This window comes from Syngnathus acus, chromosome 22 (assembly GCF_901709675.1).
Source record: "Syngnathus acus chromosome 22, fSynAcu1.2, whole genome shotgun sequence".
Classification (NCBI taxonomy): domain Eukaryota; kingdom Metazoa; phylum Chordata; class Actinopteri; order Syngnathiformes; family Syngnathidae; genus Syngnathus; species Syngnathus acus.
This window is the reverse complement of record NC_051106.1, coordinates 718,519-733,299: the sequence shown is the minus strand read 5'-3', so window position 1 is coordinate 733,299 and position 14,781 is coordinate 718,519. Positions and strand designations below refer to the sequence as shown.

At 51.5% G+C, this 14,781-nt stretch overlaps 2 protein-coding genes across 9 annotated transcripts; both read right to left on the bottom strand.

The window, feature by feature from the left end:
- Window positions 1-1,378: 1,378 nt before the first annotated feature.
- On the bottom strand, window positions 1,379-6,484 carry coch (coagulation factor C homolog, cochlin (Limulus polyphemus)). Of its 7 annotated transcripts, none has more exons than XM_037242363.1 (14): window positions 5,988-6,484; window positions 5,764-5,805; window positions 5,150-5,191; window positions 4,898-5,066; window positions 4,677-4,807; window positions 4,478-4,585; window positions 4,088-4,235; window positions 3,907-4,010; window positions 3,580-3,833; window positions 3,389-3,518; window positions 3,174-3,317; window positions 2,911-3,067; window positions 2,758-2,852; window positions 1,379-2,115 (listed from the first exon to the last, which is right to left on the bottom strand). In XM_037242363.1, the coding sequence occupies exons 2-14, from the start codon at window positions 5,783-5,785 to the stop codon at window positions 1,943-1,945; spliced, it is 1,677 nt and encodes a 558-aa protein (XP_037098258.1). In that variant the 5' UTR covers window positions 5,786-5,805; window positions 5,988-6,484; the 3' UTR covers window positions 1,379-1,942. The 7 variants fall into 7 exon arrangements, with proteins under 7 accessions (XP_037098258.1, XP_037098257.1, XP_037098255.1 ...); XM_037242362.1 differs by having other exon boundaries at window positions 4,677-4,810; window positions 4,898-5,063; window positions 5,988-6,483; XM_037242360.1 differs by having other exon boundaries at window positions 4,677-4,810; window positions 5,988-6,482.
- A 604-nt stretch (window positions 6,485-7,088) lies between these two features.
- On the bottom strand, window positions 7,089-14,627 carry scfd1 (sec1 family domain containing 1). Of its 2 annotated transcripts, XM_037242356.1 has the most exons (25): window positions 14,532-14,627; window positions 13,961-14,031; window positions 13,708-13,796; window positions 13,540-13,630; window positions 13,048-13,170; window positions 12,810-12,897; window positions 12,625-12,714; window positions 12,498-12,553; window positions 11,877-11,962; window positions 11,716-11,815; window positions 11,494-11,633; window positions 11,334-11,424; window positions 11,193-11,266; window positions 10,809-10,890; window positions 10,639-10,735; window positions 10,496-10,566; window positions 9,613-9,692; window positions 9,136-9,198; window positions 8,987-9,062; window positions 8,603-8,656; window positions 8,317-8,369; window positions 8,204-8,237; window positions 7,648-7,713; window positions 7,500-7,568; window positions 7,089-7,349 (listed from the first exon to the last, which is right to left on the bottom strand). In XM_037242356.1, exons 1-25 carry the CDS (start codon window positions 14,560-14,562, stop codon window positions 7,326-7,328), a joined length of 1,899 nt encoding a protein of 632 aa, XP_037098251.1. In that variant the 5' UTR covers window positions 14,563-14,627; the 3' UTR covers window positions 7,089-7,325. The 2 variants fall into 2 exon arrangements, with proteins under 2 accessions (XP_037098251.1, XP_037098252.1); XM_037242357.1 differs by lacking the exon at window positions 14,532-14,627 and having other exon boundaries at window positions 13,708-13,878.
- Window positions 14,628-14,781: the final 154 nt, after the last annotated feature.

Below are 14,781 nucleotides of genomic sequence, written 5' to 3'. Positions count from 1 at the left end.
GGCGTGCTATCGGGCGGACCGGGCCATTGTACGAGGGGGAACATCGCGAGGAGGTGGACTGTGCGTCTACATCCGTGACGAATGGTGCCGGGACTCTGTTGTGGGATGCTAGCACTGCTCGACACTGGCGAAGTTTGTGATCTCCAGGCTGTTGGGTCCTGAACTCTCTCCCCCGTTGTTTACTTGTATGTTAATCGTGTACTGTGTCTCGTCACCGTGGGATAGGGGGAACGAAATTTCGGTTTCTTTGTGTGTCTTAGCACGAAGGAATTGACAATAAAGCTGACTCGACTCTGATAATATTGTGTCTGCACTCTTTTTCATACCATTTCCGTCAGTCTTTCTGCTAATTTTGGGGCTGTGTGCTCTATGTTTTCACTTCTTGTGGGTATATTTTGAGTAGTTGTATCAGATGAATTGCATCGAAGATGCTGTTTTATTCTTGGGGGACACAATAATGTTTTAAATGCATTCGTTAGCTTAATGCTAGCGCTAGCAGCAGCTTGATTGCAGTGCTTGTTTACAAGACGTGTTCATAAATATTGTGAGAGGATTTATTACGTATTACGTGTTATGTATGTATGGACAAGTCTTCTTCCGTTGACATCTTTTAATCAATTCAAACGTTTGCGGCACAAGTAAACACTACTTCGGCTAAAAACTACAAATATGTTGACCGGAAAGTGAGGCGCGTATCTTGTGGCATGGAGGGAGTGGCGTGTGAAATATCTCATTTGCTAAATGCAAAAAGACCGCACCAAAACGGCTTGCTCTGAGCCGCACCTCAGAAGAAGAAAAGAGGTGATCCTATCAAAATGAAAAATTCAGACAAAAGCATCTCTGTTCCACTTTATATAGACCACAACTGAATGAGTACAACGTAAAACTGTAGAATTTATTACCATGATACGTGGGCTTTAAAGTCTTTCAAAATATAACCACATTTTAAAGAACCAGTTTTCTTGAAAACAGCTTCTAATAAATTTGTTACAAAAATTGGTCAGCACGTTCACCTCACAGTTAGGAGGGTGCGGCAGTGGCGTAGCCAAGCCGGGGCGGCGCACCGGTTAGGACTCCCTGCGCCCCGGGTTGAAAAAAAAATCGAGCTTTTTCGATTCTTCATTTTCATGCCGTTTTTTTCTTTCGGTCTTGCGCGAATGTGCTTGCGCTATTCTATGTGCGCGATGTTATCCATTCACCGTTTGCCTCCCGGACCCGGATGTTGTTTTAGCGATCAGCGAACGGCGTGGGTGATGTTCGATTTTTTTTCCTGTGGGCGCGCGCCCCTACTGGAAAAATTCCTGGCTACGCCACTGGGGTGCGGGTTTGATTCCACCTCCGGCCCTCCCTGTGTGGTGTTTGCATGTTCTCCCCGTGCCCGCATGTGTTTTCTCCGGGCACTGCGGTTTCTTCCCACATCCCCAAAACATACTTGGTAGGCCAATTGAGCAGTCCAAATTGCCCCTAGGTGTGAGTGCAAGTGCGGATGGTTGTTCGTCTCTCTGTGCCCTGCCATTGGCTGGGAACCGGTTCAGGGTGTCCCCCGCCTACTGCCTGGGATAGCCTCCAGCACGCCTGCGACACCCGTGGGAAAAAGCAGTATAGAAAATGGATGGATGGAATAAATATTACAAAACTCAATGCCTTTAAAAGACTACACGAAACAAATTAGACTCAACTTCTGCTGTTAGTAGCCTCAAGATGCGCGCACGACCAATTTCAATGCAGAGAGGGCTCATGATGGTTTCGAAAATGTCGCTTTACAAAGCGAAAATCATTGGAACCCGAGAGAGCATTTGACTGGAAGCACTTACGTGTACACTTTGTTGCAGTTAAGAATATGAATAAGCGCCTAAGAAAAGTTCTACATGGCAATCAGGAGAGTTCACTTAACTACGCGTGGTGACTTGGCGATGACGTTATAGCGTCCGTATTATATGTTTCAATTGTTGACGTCAAAGTCGTGACAAATTACACGGACGACATTGTCGACGAGCTCCTCCAGGCCATCGAAGTGTTGGCTGAAAAAGACGTGCTCGTCTTTGGGCTCCGACGCCATCGCGCGCAGGTCGTCCATGGGCGCCCAGGCCACGCCCACTGAAAACATGCTGATGCCTTTCATGGGCGGAGCAAAAGTGACAAACAGCACACTGGTGAAAAAAATCAACTAATCACTTTAAAGCAGTGGTTCTTAACCTTGTTAGAGGTACCGAATCCCACCAGCTTCATATGCGCATTCACCAAACCCCTTTTTAGTGAAAAATAAAATTATTTTTTTCAAACTCATGATATAGATGTGTTTTACTGGTGCACAAAATGAGTCGTGCATGAACATCACCAACAAACTGCATGAACTCACAACAAATTACATTCCTGCAAATCAGTGTGACTTCTACTGTTGCCTTTGCGAGACCAGTTCAGTTATGCGTCATCACGAATTTACACGATAAATCAGGTGTGTTTGGACCGCCGCAGTGGAGGCTCTGCCGAATCCCTGAGACCGACTCACCGAACCCCTAGGGTTTGATCGAACCCAGGTTAAGAACCACTGCTTTAAAGACATGACACAAATGAGCCCCCGCAAAATACAACATGCTAACCTGCGCGCCGCCGTGGCGCCACTAATAAGTCCTATTTATTGAAAAGTTCTCCATTTCTAAGAAAATTATTACGGTAACAAATTTCAAGGAAAACTGTCCATATTGGTACTGCAGAATCTTTCCCAATAATATAATGAAAACTGCCACATGGGCACACCTTGATTCTGCGCCGCCAGTGCGGGCCCGTCTACGCTGTCATACGATTGGCCGTCAGTCACCACAATCAGGAAGTTACGTCCGACTGCCGTCGGCCTGTTACGAGAGAATCAATTCACGTTGGAATCGGAGCGCCAGTGATGGCGAGCGTCACCTGAAGAGGTTTTGCGCGGCGAAGGTGATGGCGCTCCCGGTGGCCGTGCCGCCGCTCATGTAGGGGATGGCCCTCAGGGCACCCAGGACGCCATCTTTGCTGTCGTGCTCTCTAAGGCCAAACTCCAGACGCTGGTCATACGTGAACTGAACGGCGCCTGGTTGTGACATTGCAGACACACACAAGAAAAGCATGTGAAAAGGCCACGGAGATATCAGGAGACTCAAGTTTGGCACAGTGGCAACATAAGATGGCACGCTCACCCACGCGAGCACCCATATCGGAGATGTCAAACTTGGTGGCGATGGCCGCCAAAAAGTCCAGGAGCGTGCGGAAGTTGGGATCACCCACGCTGGAGGAGCCGTCGATCAAGAAGCCCACGTTGACCGAATTATAACACGTACGACCTGTGGCAAAACACACGACGGCGGGCATTTGGATGGTGTACGAGTGCATTTCTGCTGTGTTGTGGTGGCACCATCAAATCGCATACTGCACAGAAGGCCGTCCGGCGAACAGAGTCTCTGCGCCAGAGGTTTGACGTGTTTGGTGGTACCAAACCAGCTGGACATCTGGTAGCTGAAGAAGCCGTTGTCTTTGCACACCGCCTGAAGCGAACAAACGCGGGTCAAACACATGACTGTGATAAACACGGGCCAGCCCACCGACCTTCTTGGCAAAGTCGCGATCAGGCACGGTGGGAAGCTCGTCGGCCGTGGGCTGGGTGACGGTGGCCAGGAAGACATTGATGCCCGCGTGGCGGGCTGCCGTCGCTGCCGGCTGCAGCTCGTCTGACGGCCAGCCGTCGATCAGCACAAGCATGACGCGAGGGCGACCGCGTCTGGCGCCGCTCCGCTGCGTGAACAGCATCTCTGCCGTGTGCGTGATGGCCTTGCCTGCGGGAGTGCCACACAAACACGCGGCTTTCTTGGAGACTTTTGCGGAACCATCCAGCCAAAGTCCCGCTACAGCGAGTCACCCTGCTTGTGTGAGTACCTGTGTTGGTGTTCCCTCCCAGGTGTGCAAGCGCCTTGATGGCAAACTGAAGCTCTTTGGGTTGTGTGTAGTTGCTGAGCAGGAATTCTGTCCTAGGAAGGTCACTACACGCACATGCACACACACATTAACTCGTAGCTCTGAGCTCAAGGGTTGCTGAAGCGACTGGCGCGTGCGTGACCTGGCCTGAACGAGGCCCACATGGGGTCCGTCGACTCCAACTTTCAACATGGCCACCAGCTTGGCGACAAAGTTCTTTTGGAGGTTGAAGCGCCGCTGCCCCAAATTGGAGCTGCTGTCAATCACCAGCCCAATGTCCATCTGACAGTCTGGCAGAAAAGGACGGGACAGAATGCCGTGGAAATGGCTGCCAGAAAGGATGAACAGGGCGGGGAAGGCGAGGCGAGGGAGGTGCAGGGAAGTGACAGCACTGGGAGGGATGGGGCAGAGCGGACTGGCACACATTAGATAGCACAGGGCAGAGCGAGGCAGGTCCAGAGAGGGAAGAGGCAAGATGGCATGGGATAGAACAGGACCAAAAAAAATAAAACAACGGATAGGACAAGGTTACCTTTATTTCCAACTTTTTTCACAGACATCTTCTTGGCGGCTTTCTTGGCTGGCCTGGAATTGGTGCCCGAGTCCCGGATTAGCTCCTGCGGTCTTTGGTCCTGGAGCCCTGGGTCACAGTGGAAAGAGTCCCTTGTGAGTCCTACCTGGCCCGGTGAGCGCTCATGCTCGCCGGCGCTAGCCGTACCCTCGTACCCTACCTTGGAGGGTAAAGGAGGCGCTCCAGCGCGACAGGGCCTGCGACTGGACACCATTGGCCAGGGTGCCCACATAGTGCTGCTGTCCTGGCAGACGGCTGAGCAGAACCTCGCCACCGGTGTGTCCCACAGCGCTGCTGCAGACAAACATGTCGTGTTGCGAAACGGGAGGTGAGGTCGAGGCACGTGGGCAGGTGGGACTGCGAGGCTTAAATCCTTTTTACCTGTGCAGCGCAGCGCCGCAAATGGATGAGACGGCGGCGTACACGGTGGTGCCGAAGACAGAGAGTCTGCGTTGCGCACAGTGGGGCGGGCACCGCAGCGGGATGCCGCCCACCATCGCCGTCGGGTCTAGGTCGGCGGCACGGGTGCCGCAGGTAAGCGCACGCGCTGCTAAGCGACCGGCAGAAACACAGCAACTTCACACGACACCGAAACAAGCTTGAGGGCCACGAGCAAAAAATGTGAGGACGCACCCGAGCTTTCGCAGGACCGCCATGACACCAGGAAGAGTACACCTGCAAGAAGAGAGGAAAGAATTCAAAACATCATCGCAATACACATCAACAGGATGGAGGCAAACGAAGGACACGAGTGGGAAGGGGAGAAGAGGAGCGAACAGAGATGAGTCGACTCCAGACCAATAGAACAGAGAGTCAAGTAAAACGGCGATGAGCAGCATCATGGAAGGACATAGAAAAATAACACAGAATGCTACGGAGTCCTGCAGAACAAAGTGGAAATGGAGGCTAGAGTTGGACGAGTGCGGATACGGGTCGCACGGAATCGAGTGCAATCGAGTGGACTCCAATACAAAAGTGTTAGAGTACAGTAGAAGAGAGGAAAAGTATCGGGTGAAATTGGAGAAAAAAATAGTGTTAAAACTACAGAATTGAAAGGGTGGAACAAGAACGAGGACGTCGCAGAACAGAACATGGTCGAGTCGGAAATTAAGGGTAAACGGGGAACAACAGAGCCCGACTCTGCCCAAACTAAGGAGGGCACTCGAGAAGAAGAATTGAACGCTCGACAGAGACAGAGCCGCAGTAGAATCACGCTCGAGTGGAGACGAGTGGGTGCCAGCCGGTACCGCTGAAAAGGAGCGCAGACATGAGCGCACCGACGCCGCCGCCTGGAAGACAAGCAAATAAAAAAGAGTCGTCAAACTTACTGCACAGGGGCGCAAATGCAACAATTCGACGCTTATGCTAATGAGGCGCCGCTCATGCAAACGAGATACAAATGGGCCGTGGGCCCGACACCACGCAAACGCAATCGCACCACGGCAAAAAATGACCAGTTGCCAACGCTGACCGCCTAGGTTGGAATCCAAGCAAATCCGAAATCCTGGATGAGGATGAAGAAATTGAACAAGAGCGGCTGACCGGAGCCTTTAAATACGATCGCGTGCACGCGCTCCATGGGCGTGGAGGCAGCGGCGCCCTCTGACGAGTCACGACGGGAAAACAACAACTCGAGCTTTTCACCTCAACTCTTTCAAGTCCAAGTGGAAAGAAAAACATTAAGTCAAAAGAGAAGAGAAAGCATATCAGCTTCCAACTTGTCATATTTTGGGCTACATTTTGTTCGCCCAATGGCAGAATTGCCCGAATCCTTTTTTAAGCTCGGGGTGATTCGAGATTGGCAGTCAGCTAGGTCAAAGGGTCAAACTGCACGCTTCTTTGATTAATGTCTTGCTTTGTCTGGAAAAAAAGGGAAGTGAAATGAGGCTAAAGACGATGCAGCCAGCCACGCTCCTGCTTTTCATTAGACCTTGCTGTTCACTCCTCATTTGTGCAAGAGCTCCCCAGTCGTCGGGGTTCGTGCTGATTGGGACGGATGCAAATGAGATTTGGCCTGATGACATCATCTACACGAGACAGGATGTTGTTGCGGAGGAAGGAGAATTTCCTCCTACTGCGTCTCCAGCTGAGACGGAGAGCAAGTATGTCTCTCATGTGGTTCCAGGCCGGGAAGTGGAGCTCGGTCAGCAGGACGCGGACGCCTCGTGTTCATCTTCTTTGTTCCAAAATGAAAACTTGCGGCGGTTCCTCATTCTTCTCCAAGAGGAGGCGCCGTTTCCTCCCCTCAGCCAGAGTCCGACTGTCTTTGCATGAGGTGTGGCTCATCTTGGTTTAGTTAAAACTTTCTGTCGACTCACAGCACAAGAAGCTTTTGTGTCCGGCAGCGCTGCAGTAGTATGGCACCACTAAAGAGATTTGTTCTTTTTTTGGGAGCCTTTTGTCTGAAAATGTCACTTTGACTTGTGCAATCATTTGTTGTCAGCTAAAAGTTGAAGACTCTCATTTTGGATTTGGTGGCTGGCTGGTGTACGTGCATCAAGCCTCTTCTCAATGGCAAGGCCCGATTATCCTCACTTGATCGCATATGTGCTTGCAACAAACGACGACGTGGTTGGACTTGATGAGGCTCGACGATTTTTATTCTACATATTGATTTATGGGGTGATTGACAGACAGGGTTTCCTCAGATACATCTTCCAAAAGCAACACACTTTAAAAAAGGGGGTTGGTCAAGTTCTTTTGTATTGATGCTGCTGGACAACATCCACCCAGTCAACAGCAATTGATGCGCTCATCCATCCCAAGCACTTCTGCTCACAGGCTAAAATGTTCTTTGGGGTCTGCCACCTCATTTTTGGCCCAACTGGGAGAGCTGCAAACACACATGCACACACGCACACACACACATACGCACACGCACACACAGTGTTCAATTTGGTTTTCACACGTCAGAAGGCCACAAGTTGAAAAGTTTTCCCCCAAAAAGAAAAAAAAAGAAAGGGGGGGGGGGGCTGCAACTGACCTGTTTGAGGAACTGCGACGCGTTGAACAGCTCACTGCAGCCGTAAAGGATCTTCTTGCCTGTTTTTGACTGACACACAGACACACACGTCAGTACAGTGAGTCGTGTGTGTGTGTGTGTGTGATTGTGTGCGCGCGAGTTCACGTACCCTGGCGTAGTCCACCAAGTTCTGGTACTCAATGTAGTTTCCGCCACCCACCACAAAGACGATGGCCTCGAGGAGAATAAAGTCATGAGTGTGATGACGCAACACTAACTGGCTTTTTCCCTTCTGGAGAATTTCTGAAAAGCTTTTTACAAACTGAAATGTTTGCATTGACCCAATTTTCTGTTTGACTTTCTTTTTGCTGCATTTTACCTTTGCATCCAGAAATACAGCACATTTTTTCAAACGGAACTTTTTGCCTTCTCATTCATTCCCTTTTGCCACAGAATTACTTTTTCATTTTTACACAACTAGAATTGGTTAATCTACTATTTTTATATCCAATTTGACATTTTCTCCTCCTTTCTTTCAGAAATGTTTACATTTTGTACATTTTTTTTTTTTAAAATCTATTTGCTTTTTCCACACTGCTTGTTTTTTTTCCTTCAAAAATATTTCAGTTGTCTCGTTGTCATCCGGCTCACGTTTCTTGTCCTTGGCAAGGCATTTACAATTCAGTCAATGGATGAACGTATCGGTCAAAAACAGATGGACTCACCTCCTGGAAAGGGTTCTTGTTCCTGGGAATGGAGCTGCGGACGACGCGAGGGAGACATGACATCGCTGTGACGTCGTCGCGGCGCTAAGAGCAAGCGCTTGCGCGTGCGCTACCTTTCGCTGCCACGCAGCATCTTTGGGTCAAAGTAGCGATAGTCGTCCGTTTCCTGGAACGGGAAGGAAAAAAATACACACGTGACGAAAATTATTGGCAGCCAGGAGGTGGAGCCTCACGATCCAAGGTTAAGATGGGTTAGTGTGAGCACAGCAAGTCAAGCGGGGAAAAAATAAGCGTGTGTCGGTCCACATTATTTCGCTCGTGTCTTCCTTTCACCAAGCACAACAACCGCGTCGTGTGTGCTCGTGCTCACGTGTGTGTGAGTGTATGTGTTACACTCACAGCGTGCGACTTCATCTCCATCAGGTTGTCGAGGACTCGCGTCACCGGGAGGTTCTGAAAGTGATAACACATCGTTAATAGCGACTGTTCCCCTCTCGAGACGCAAGGTGAATTGTTAACTTCAACAAAGAGACAAGAATCAGGAAAGCATAAATATTTCCTTTCCTTCCAAATGGAAAAAAAGGGCCTCTTCTGGGGTCAATCATCATTGATCTTGAACAAAATTGTAAAGAAAGATATTGAGTGGAATGTTTTGGAGACGAGACATCAAGGTAATGTGATCAAGAGATGACATCATTGCGGGCAACGCCAGTGGGCCGGTGGAACAACGAACGGTGAGGCGGCGTGGAAACGACTTGCGCAGGTGTTTGCTTGCTGACTCACGTGCTGCTTGAGCACCAAGTTCTTCACTCCCTCCATCACCAGCTGAGAGCCGCTATTCATCACTCGTGAGAAGAGTCTGACCAGGAGGAGGAACGGAGGACAAGCTCAGGCTGGAAATCAGGTTCACTTTGGCTATTTGAAGAAGGTACCCCATGGGCTTGACTCCGCTGTTGCCGTAGTTGGCGGGGGTGGCGGACATCTTGGTGAAGGCCCTGCGCAGCGAAGACACAAATCAAAGCGTGTCAGCGGCATTTGTTCTCATAAAGGCATCACAGCGGACCACGCATCCATCCGTCCAATTTTTTTGCAGGTTTGACAGGGAAGCCCACACACGACTCGGAGGGGGAGGCCTGCAGACGCTCTTTTTGGCTGCAAGGGTTTGTAGCATCAAAAGGAGCAATTCAATGACAGGCTGGTCAGACGGGGTTCGGGTTTCCTGAGGACACGTTTTGAGGGAGGGCGCACCGGGTCGTCCGCTCTCTATCTCCACCCGCCAACTCGTCTTTCCCAGATCATCCTCCGGGAGAAGCGCAACTTAATTTCCATGCGGCCACGTGGGGGAGTTGGGGGGGGGGGGGCAAAGCAAGGGGCATTGCTCATCGAAGGACGCAGGCACAGAGACTCACTTCCACTGTTTGATGTAGGTGAGGGGCGACAGGTCACAGCCAGCATCCAGCATGGCCCTTTTGTACTGCTCCACGTCAGACTGGGGGCACACAACAAACAAACGCAACAAACAAAGTCGTGCTGGCATCATTGGAGCCACGGCAAGGGCAAAACAAAAAGGACCAGCGCAAAAACAATAGAGCGGCAAGGGAACATTCCGTCGTACTTAGAGAAGGTTTGGACTGGAAAAGGACGAGCACGATTTACGACATGGCCGCTGTCATGGCCGGGCCTGCGATCGCCATCAGCGCGGTTGCTCTAGCGCGGGGACAGGCAGACAGACAGACACACGCACGCACGCGAGACAGATGCCCTGGCAGGCACACACGGAGAGAGCTCGGTTCAATATTCACCTCGTCGCTGATCTTTTTTTCTCCTAACTTACCTTTGCTGAAAAATAGTTGCCGTTTTGTGCTCAAGCAAAACACATCAAAGTGAAGCGCTTCCTTTTGACAAAAGGAGCGCTGATGTCAGAGTGAAGACGGAAGCTTGTTTTGGACGAAAAGGGCTCTTTGATAAAAGTGCCAAGAAACTAGATTTAGGGTTTCCGTTACACAAAAGAAGTGCTTTGCCGCCATCTTGCAGCATCTAGCTGCGAGGGGATTACTAATTGAAGACGTGATCAAAGCAGTTCCTTTGGACCAAAGGAGCGCTTTGGCATCATCTTGCGGAATCTGCAGGGACACATGCTGAAGCGCCTGAGAAATTTCATTACGGCAAAAGTAGTGTTTTGCTGCCATCTGGTGACAACCTGTCAATTGTTTGTGCTTTTGCTGCATGCAACAATTTTGACTGATTTTAAAAGTCTAAAAAAATTAATTCTAAGCTTGTCGGTGGCGATACCTCGGAAGGAGGCTGCTGAGCTGTGATGAAGAAGATGAGGAAGAGTCGCATCTTGTCTTCCGGAGTCCCCGCTGACGAGCAACAACAACATGGTGGCATCAACAACAAGGCGCTCAGACCGAGCCGTGAGTGTGCGCACGTACCATCCGGGTCACTGATGATGTCCAGGAGAGATTTGTCCAAAGTCGACTTGCTCATCAGTTTTTCTTCATACTCGAAATAAACATCCAATTTTCGGCTCTGAAAACACACAAGGGCACGACACGTCACGGCGCGTACTTTACAGGTTAGGCACGCGCGTGCATGTCGGTACCTTGATGTGGTCCAGCACGGCCGTGGCCACGTTGGTGTGCAGATCAATCAGGCGTTTCTTCTCCAGCAGCTCGGGCAGAGAACTAGACAAACACCAAACTTAGCCACCCTGCGCACATAGTCTTGCTCTCGACATAACAATTGTCACGGGCATCGAGTCGTTATCATCTGAGCAATACAAAACTGTGACGCTCTTCTTCGCCATCAAATTTATGTTTCGTATGCGTGTAGGTTTTACATTGCCTCCTGGGTGAGGAGAAAAGCAGCACAAAAGCCGATGAACAGTAGGCCCAAAAAGTTGCTGCATTTGGTGCTGCATGAAGGTATTCCCATGGGGATGGGTTAACTTGCTCGTGAATAAGAAAGCTGGGAGCAGGCTGCGCACCTGACGGCCGACGTGAGCTTGGCGGTGTTGTCGGACAGCATGCTGATGGCGCCCTCGTCCTCGCCCTCCAGGCCCTGCCCGCACAGAGAGCTCAGCCGGCGGCGGCAAGGGGACAGCACCCGCCCACCCGGGGTTTCTCACCATGATGCTCTTCAGATGTTTGACCTCGTCCTCCTGCGCCCGGTACGCGTCCAGCTCCTCCTGGACTGACTCGGCCACCTCCGGGAAGGGACTGCCGCCGCTCGCGGGCATACGCGGTCAGAAAAGCACTCTGCTCTCCCTTCGCTCCCCGGCCACTCACCTGCCCTTGTGCTTTTGCCAGAACTTGTCGGCGGGCGTCAGGTCGTACGTGCGGCGGCTCTTCTTTTTGGGTCTGGCACCGGCGGAGGACGCCTCGGCCACCGCGCCCTCCTCCAGCACCACCCAGTTGAGGTGGAAATCCTGGCGGGCGGTTCAACAGTCAAAATATAATTTTAGTGGACTTATCATTCATCATAATCAAAAAACTTAACAGACGGCTAACCATGACGTCATGGATGAGCGCCTGATATGTCCATGTGTGGTGAAGGGGTGTGGCCATGTCCATGTTGCGGTCAGCCAGGACGAACAGCGGCCTCTGGAAGCTGCGCGCGAGAGGACCACAAGCGTCACAGGAGCCGCCGCTGGCAAGAAATGTGTGCTCACCTGAACTGCCCGGCGGCCATGTTGTCTCCCGTGAACAGGCTGTTCCTGGCGTCGCGGAGGTTTTCACGCAGCTTCTTGTCCAGCTTCTACGAGACGGGGTGGGGTGGACGGTGAAATGAATCAAAAGGTCACGCATCCATTTCAGAAGACAAGCGGGTCAGGATCACTTTGTCCCAATGTGGAACTAGACCAAAACCGACTGACTCGCTCCGTTTCCTCTACGGCAGGGGTCTCAAACTCCAGTCCTCGGGGGCCGCATTCCTACATGTTTTCCAAGTTTCCCTCGTTCAACACACCTGATTCAATTATCAGGCTCCTGCAGAACGTGAGGATGAACTGATCATTTGAATCAGGTGTGTTTAACGAGGGAAACTTGGAAAACATGTAGGAATGCGGCCCCCGAGGACTGGAGTTTGAGACCCCTGCTCTACGGTAATGGAGCCCCGATGGTTGTGACCGACCACAAGCTTACAAGACAGGTCTCCGGTTCTCTGGGTGAGAGAAATATCACCTCGGCTCTCCATCCGAGACGTCACCGGGTTCCGACCTGGGTTCGACCACGCTCTTGCGGGTTTTTGCCTGCAAAAGGGGCTGAAAAGCACACGGCGCCGCTCAACTCACCACGGCAACCATCTCGGCCGCGTTGCCACGGGGACACCGGATGACAGGCACAGCGCCTACGCGAGCACAGGGCGCATTCGTCGTCAAGGTCAGGGCGAGGGCAGGTCGGCGGCTGGCGGGGACGCACCAAGGGTGACGAAGAAGCAGAAGAGGCTATCCACGATGGTGTCCATGATGGCCTCTATGTCGGCATCCTGTGCGTCCGCCCGGTTGATAGCTGCAGGGTGATGCGGCACAATGGCGCCAGTGAGCGGGCGGCAGCAGCCAGCAGCGGTGAGGCGCTCGCGCGACGAAGTAGCAGCAAAGCGGCACCGTGATACGAGATGAGCTCCTTGTTTTGATGGCACAGGACAAACATGTCGTCCTCGAGCGTGATGAAGTTCAGGTACTGGTCGTAAACCTGAAGCAACCAAAAAATGTCCAGTTAGCCCATCCCATCACAAAAGAAACATTTGGGTCCAAATGATAACGAGAGGCCGCCGAGGTTCTATCGCATTTTGTTCATCCTGAAATTTGGGAGTGATAATCGATTAAGGGTAAACGTGGCAACCTTGGTGATCTGGCTGACGGCATTAGCGGCCAAGGCAGCACCGGCGATGTCCTCCAGTTTGCTTCGGCTGATGGCCGAGATGAAGTTCAGGTAGTACGATTCGTACAGCTGGTTCCTCAGGTCCTGCACCCGCGCACATATACGCATCCACACACGGAGCCGGATCAGAACTCTGCCGACATCGACTCAACTTGGGAGTTTTCACTTGCGAGAGGTCGCTTGCTTGGTCAACAAGCAGTCCGATAATTGGACGCAAAATGACGGCGCGCTCAAGGAGCGGGCCAAGACCAAATAAGGCGCAACCGGAGCCGGCTGCGCCCATTCGCGCCATAAGGCGACGCCAGTTTGTAACCTCATGAGGGGGAAAAAATTGCGTCTTGAATTTGATGCTCATGAGACCTGCCACAACTCAAGGTTGGGTTGCCGACGCGGCTCACTGAGTGCCAAAAGGTTGACGTTCCACTCGAGAGACGCAGGCGCCTGCGCCAGCACCTGACACATTCTGTCGACGTTCTCCTCCGAGGGCATGACAAAGTAGATGGCCGGCACGTCGGGAATGGGATCTCGGTCCGAGTGGAGCAAGCTGAAGGCACAAAGGCAACGAGATGTCGATGTCGATGGCGGGGCAAGGTGAGGTGCGCCCACCCGACGGCATCTCACAGGTGCAGGGTGACGCCCATGTCCCGCAGCTCTTTGACAGACAGCAGAGGTGAGATTATGTCCTGGCCGAAGCGGTCGTAGATCAGCACCTAGGAAACAAACGCAAACTTGTCTCGATGCGTCTTTCGCCACACTCAAACTGCCATCCGATGGAGTTCGCCCGCTTCGCTCCTAAGTGAAGTTCACATGCTCGAGTCGGCTTTCGATGCCTTTGGTTCGTTAGTTTGTGTGTCATTTTGTGTTTGTTTCTTACCTTCCATACTGGCTCGGATGTGGCGTTCTTCACGGGAGGAGTGTTGAAGTTCAACATGCGCCTCAGAGCCACTGGACGGCAACCGCGAGAAAAGACACAACACGTGAGCAGACATAACATCAATTGAGACGCGCCGAGACCCTGCTCGGGTTGGCTCTATTTTGCTACACTTTGTTCGATGGAACTTAGGTTAAATTTAAGACATGTTCGGGGAATAGAGTGGAGGGAAAGGTTCGCATTTCCGTTCGGGACGATCAAGCGTTGCTCTCTTCCAATGTGCAGCGGACGCAGTCCATTTTGGAACACGCACGACGAGCTAAGCGGCAACATTTGCTTACGCTTTCATCCTGAAAGTTTCTTTGCCATCTCGATGATTTCAAATCTTTGGAGACGAGACGTCAATGCGAAATACGGGGGAGAGCGCCAGGGAACAGAAGCTAATTCTATATGGCGGTCCATGAACGCTTGTTTAAATTACGCGTCCGTCTTAATTGACAGTTTAAAAGTCAAGAGTGCGCCGGCGGCAGCAGATGACGGATGACAAGTGATTTTACGATCGGAAGACACGTACCTGTCTGCTTGTCGCGCACCGATGCCGCCATCTTGGATGTTGTGGAATGTCGATGACGTGTCTATCAGCACAAAGAGGCATTAATAGGAGGAGGCGCCACTCTGACGCAGTTTGACGAAACCATCGCGAGAGACGACCGAGAGGAGGTATCTACTAGGTGTGTAAATCGCGGGTTTTGTCACGATACGATATCATATCGATACAAAGAAACACGATACGATATTTGCCGATATTTTATAGCCTGCTGTGA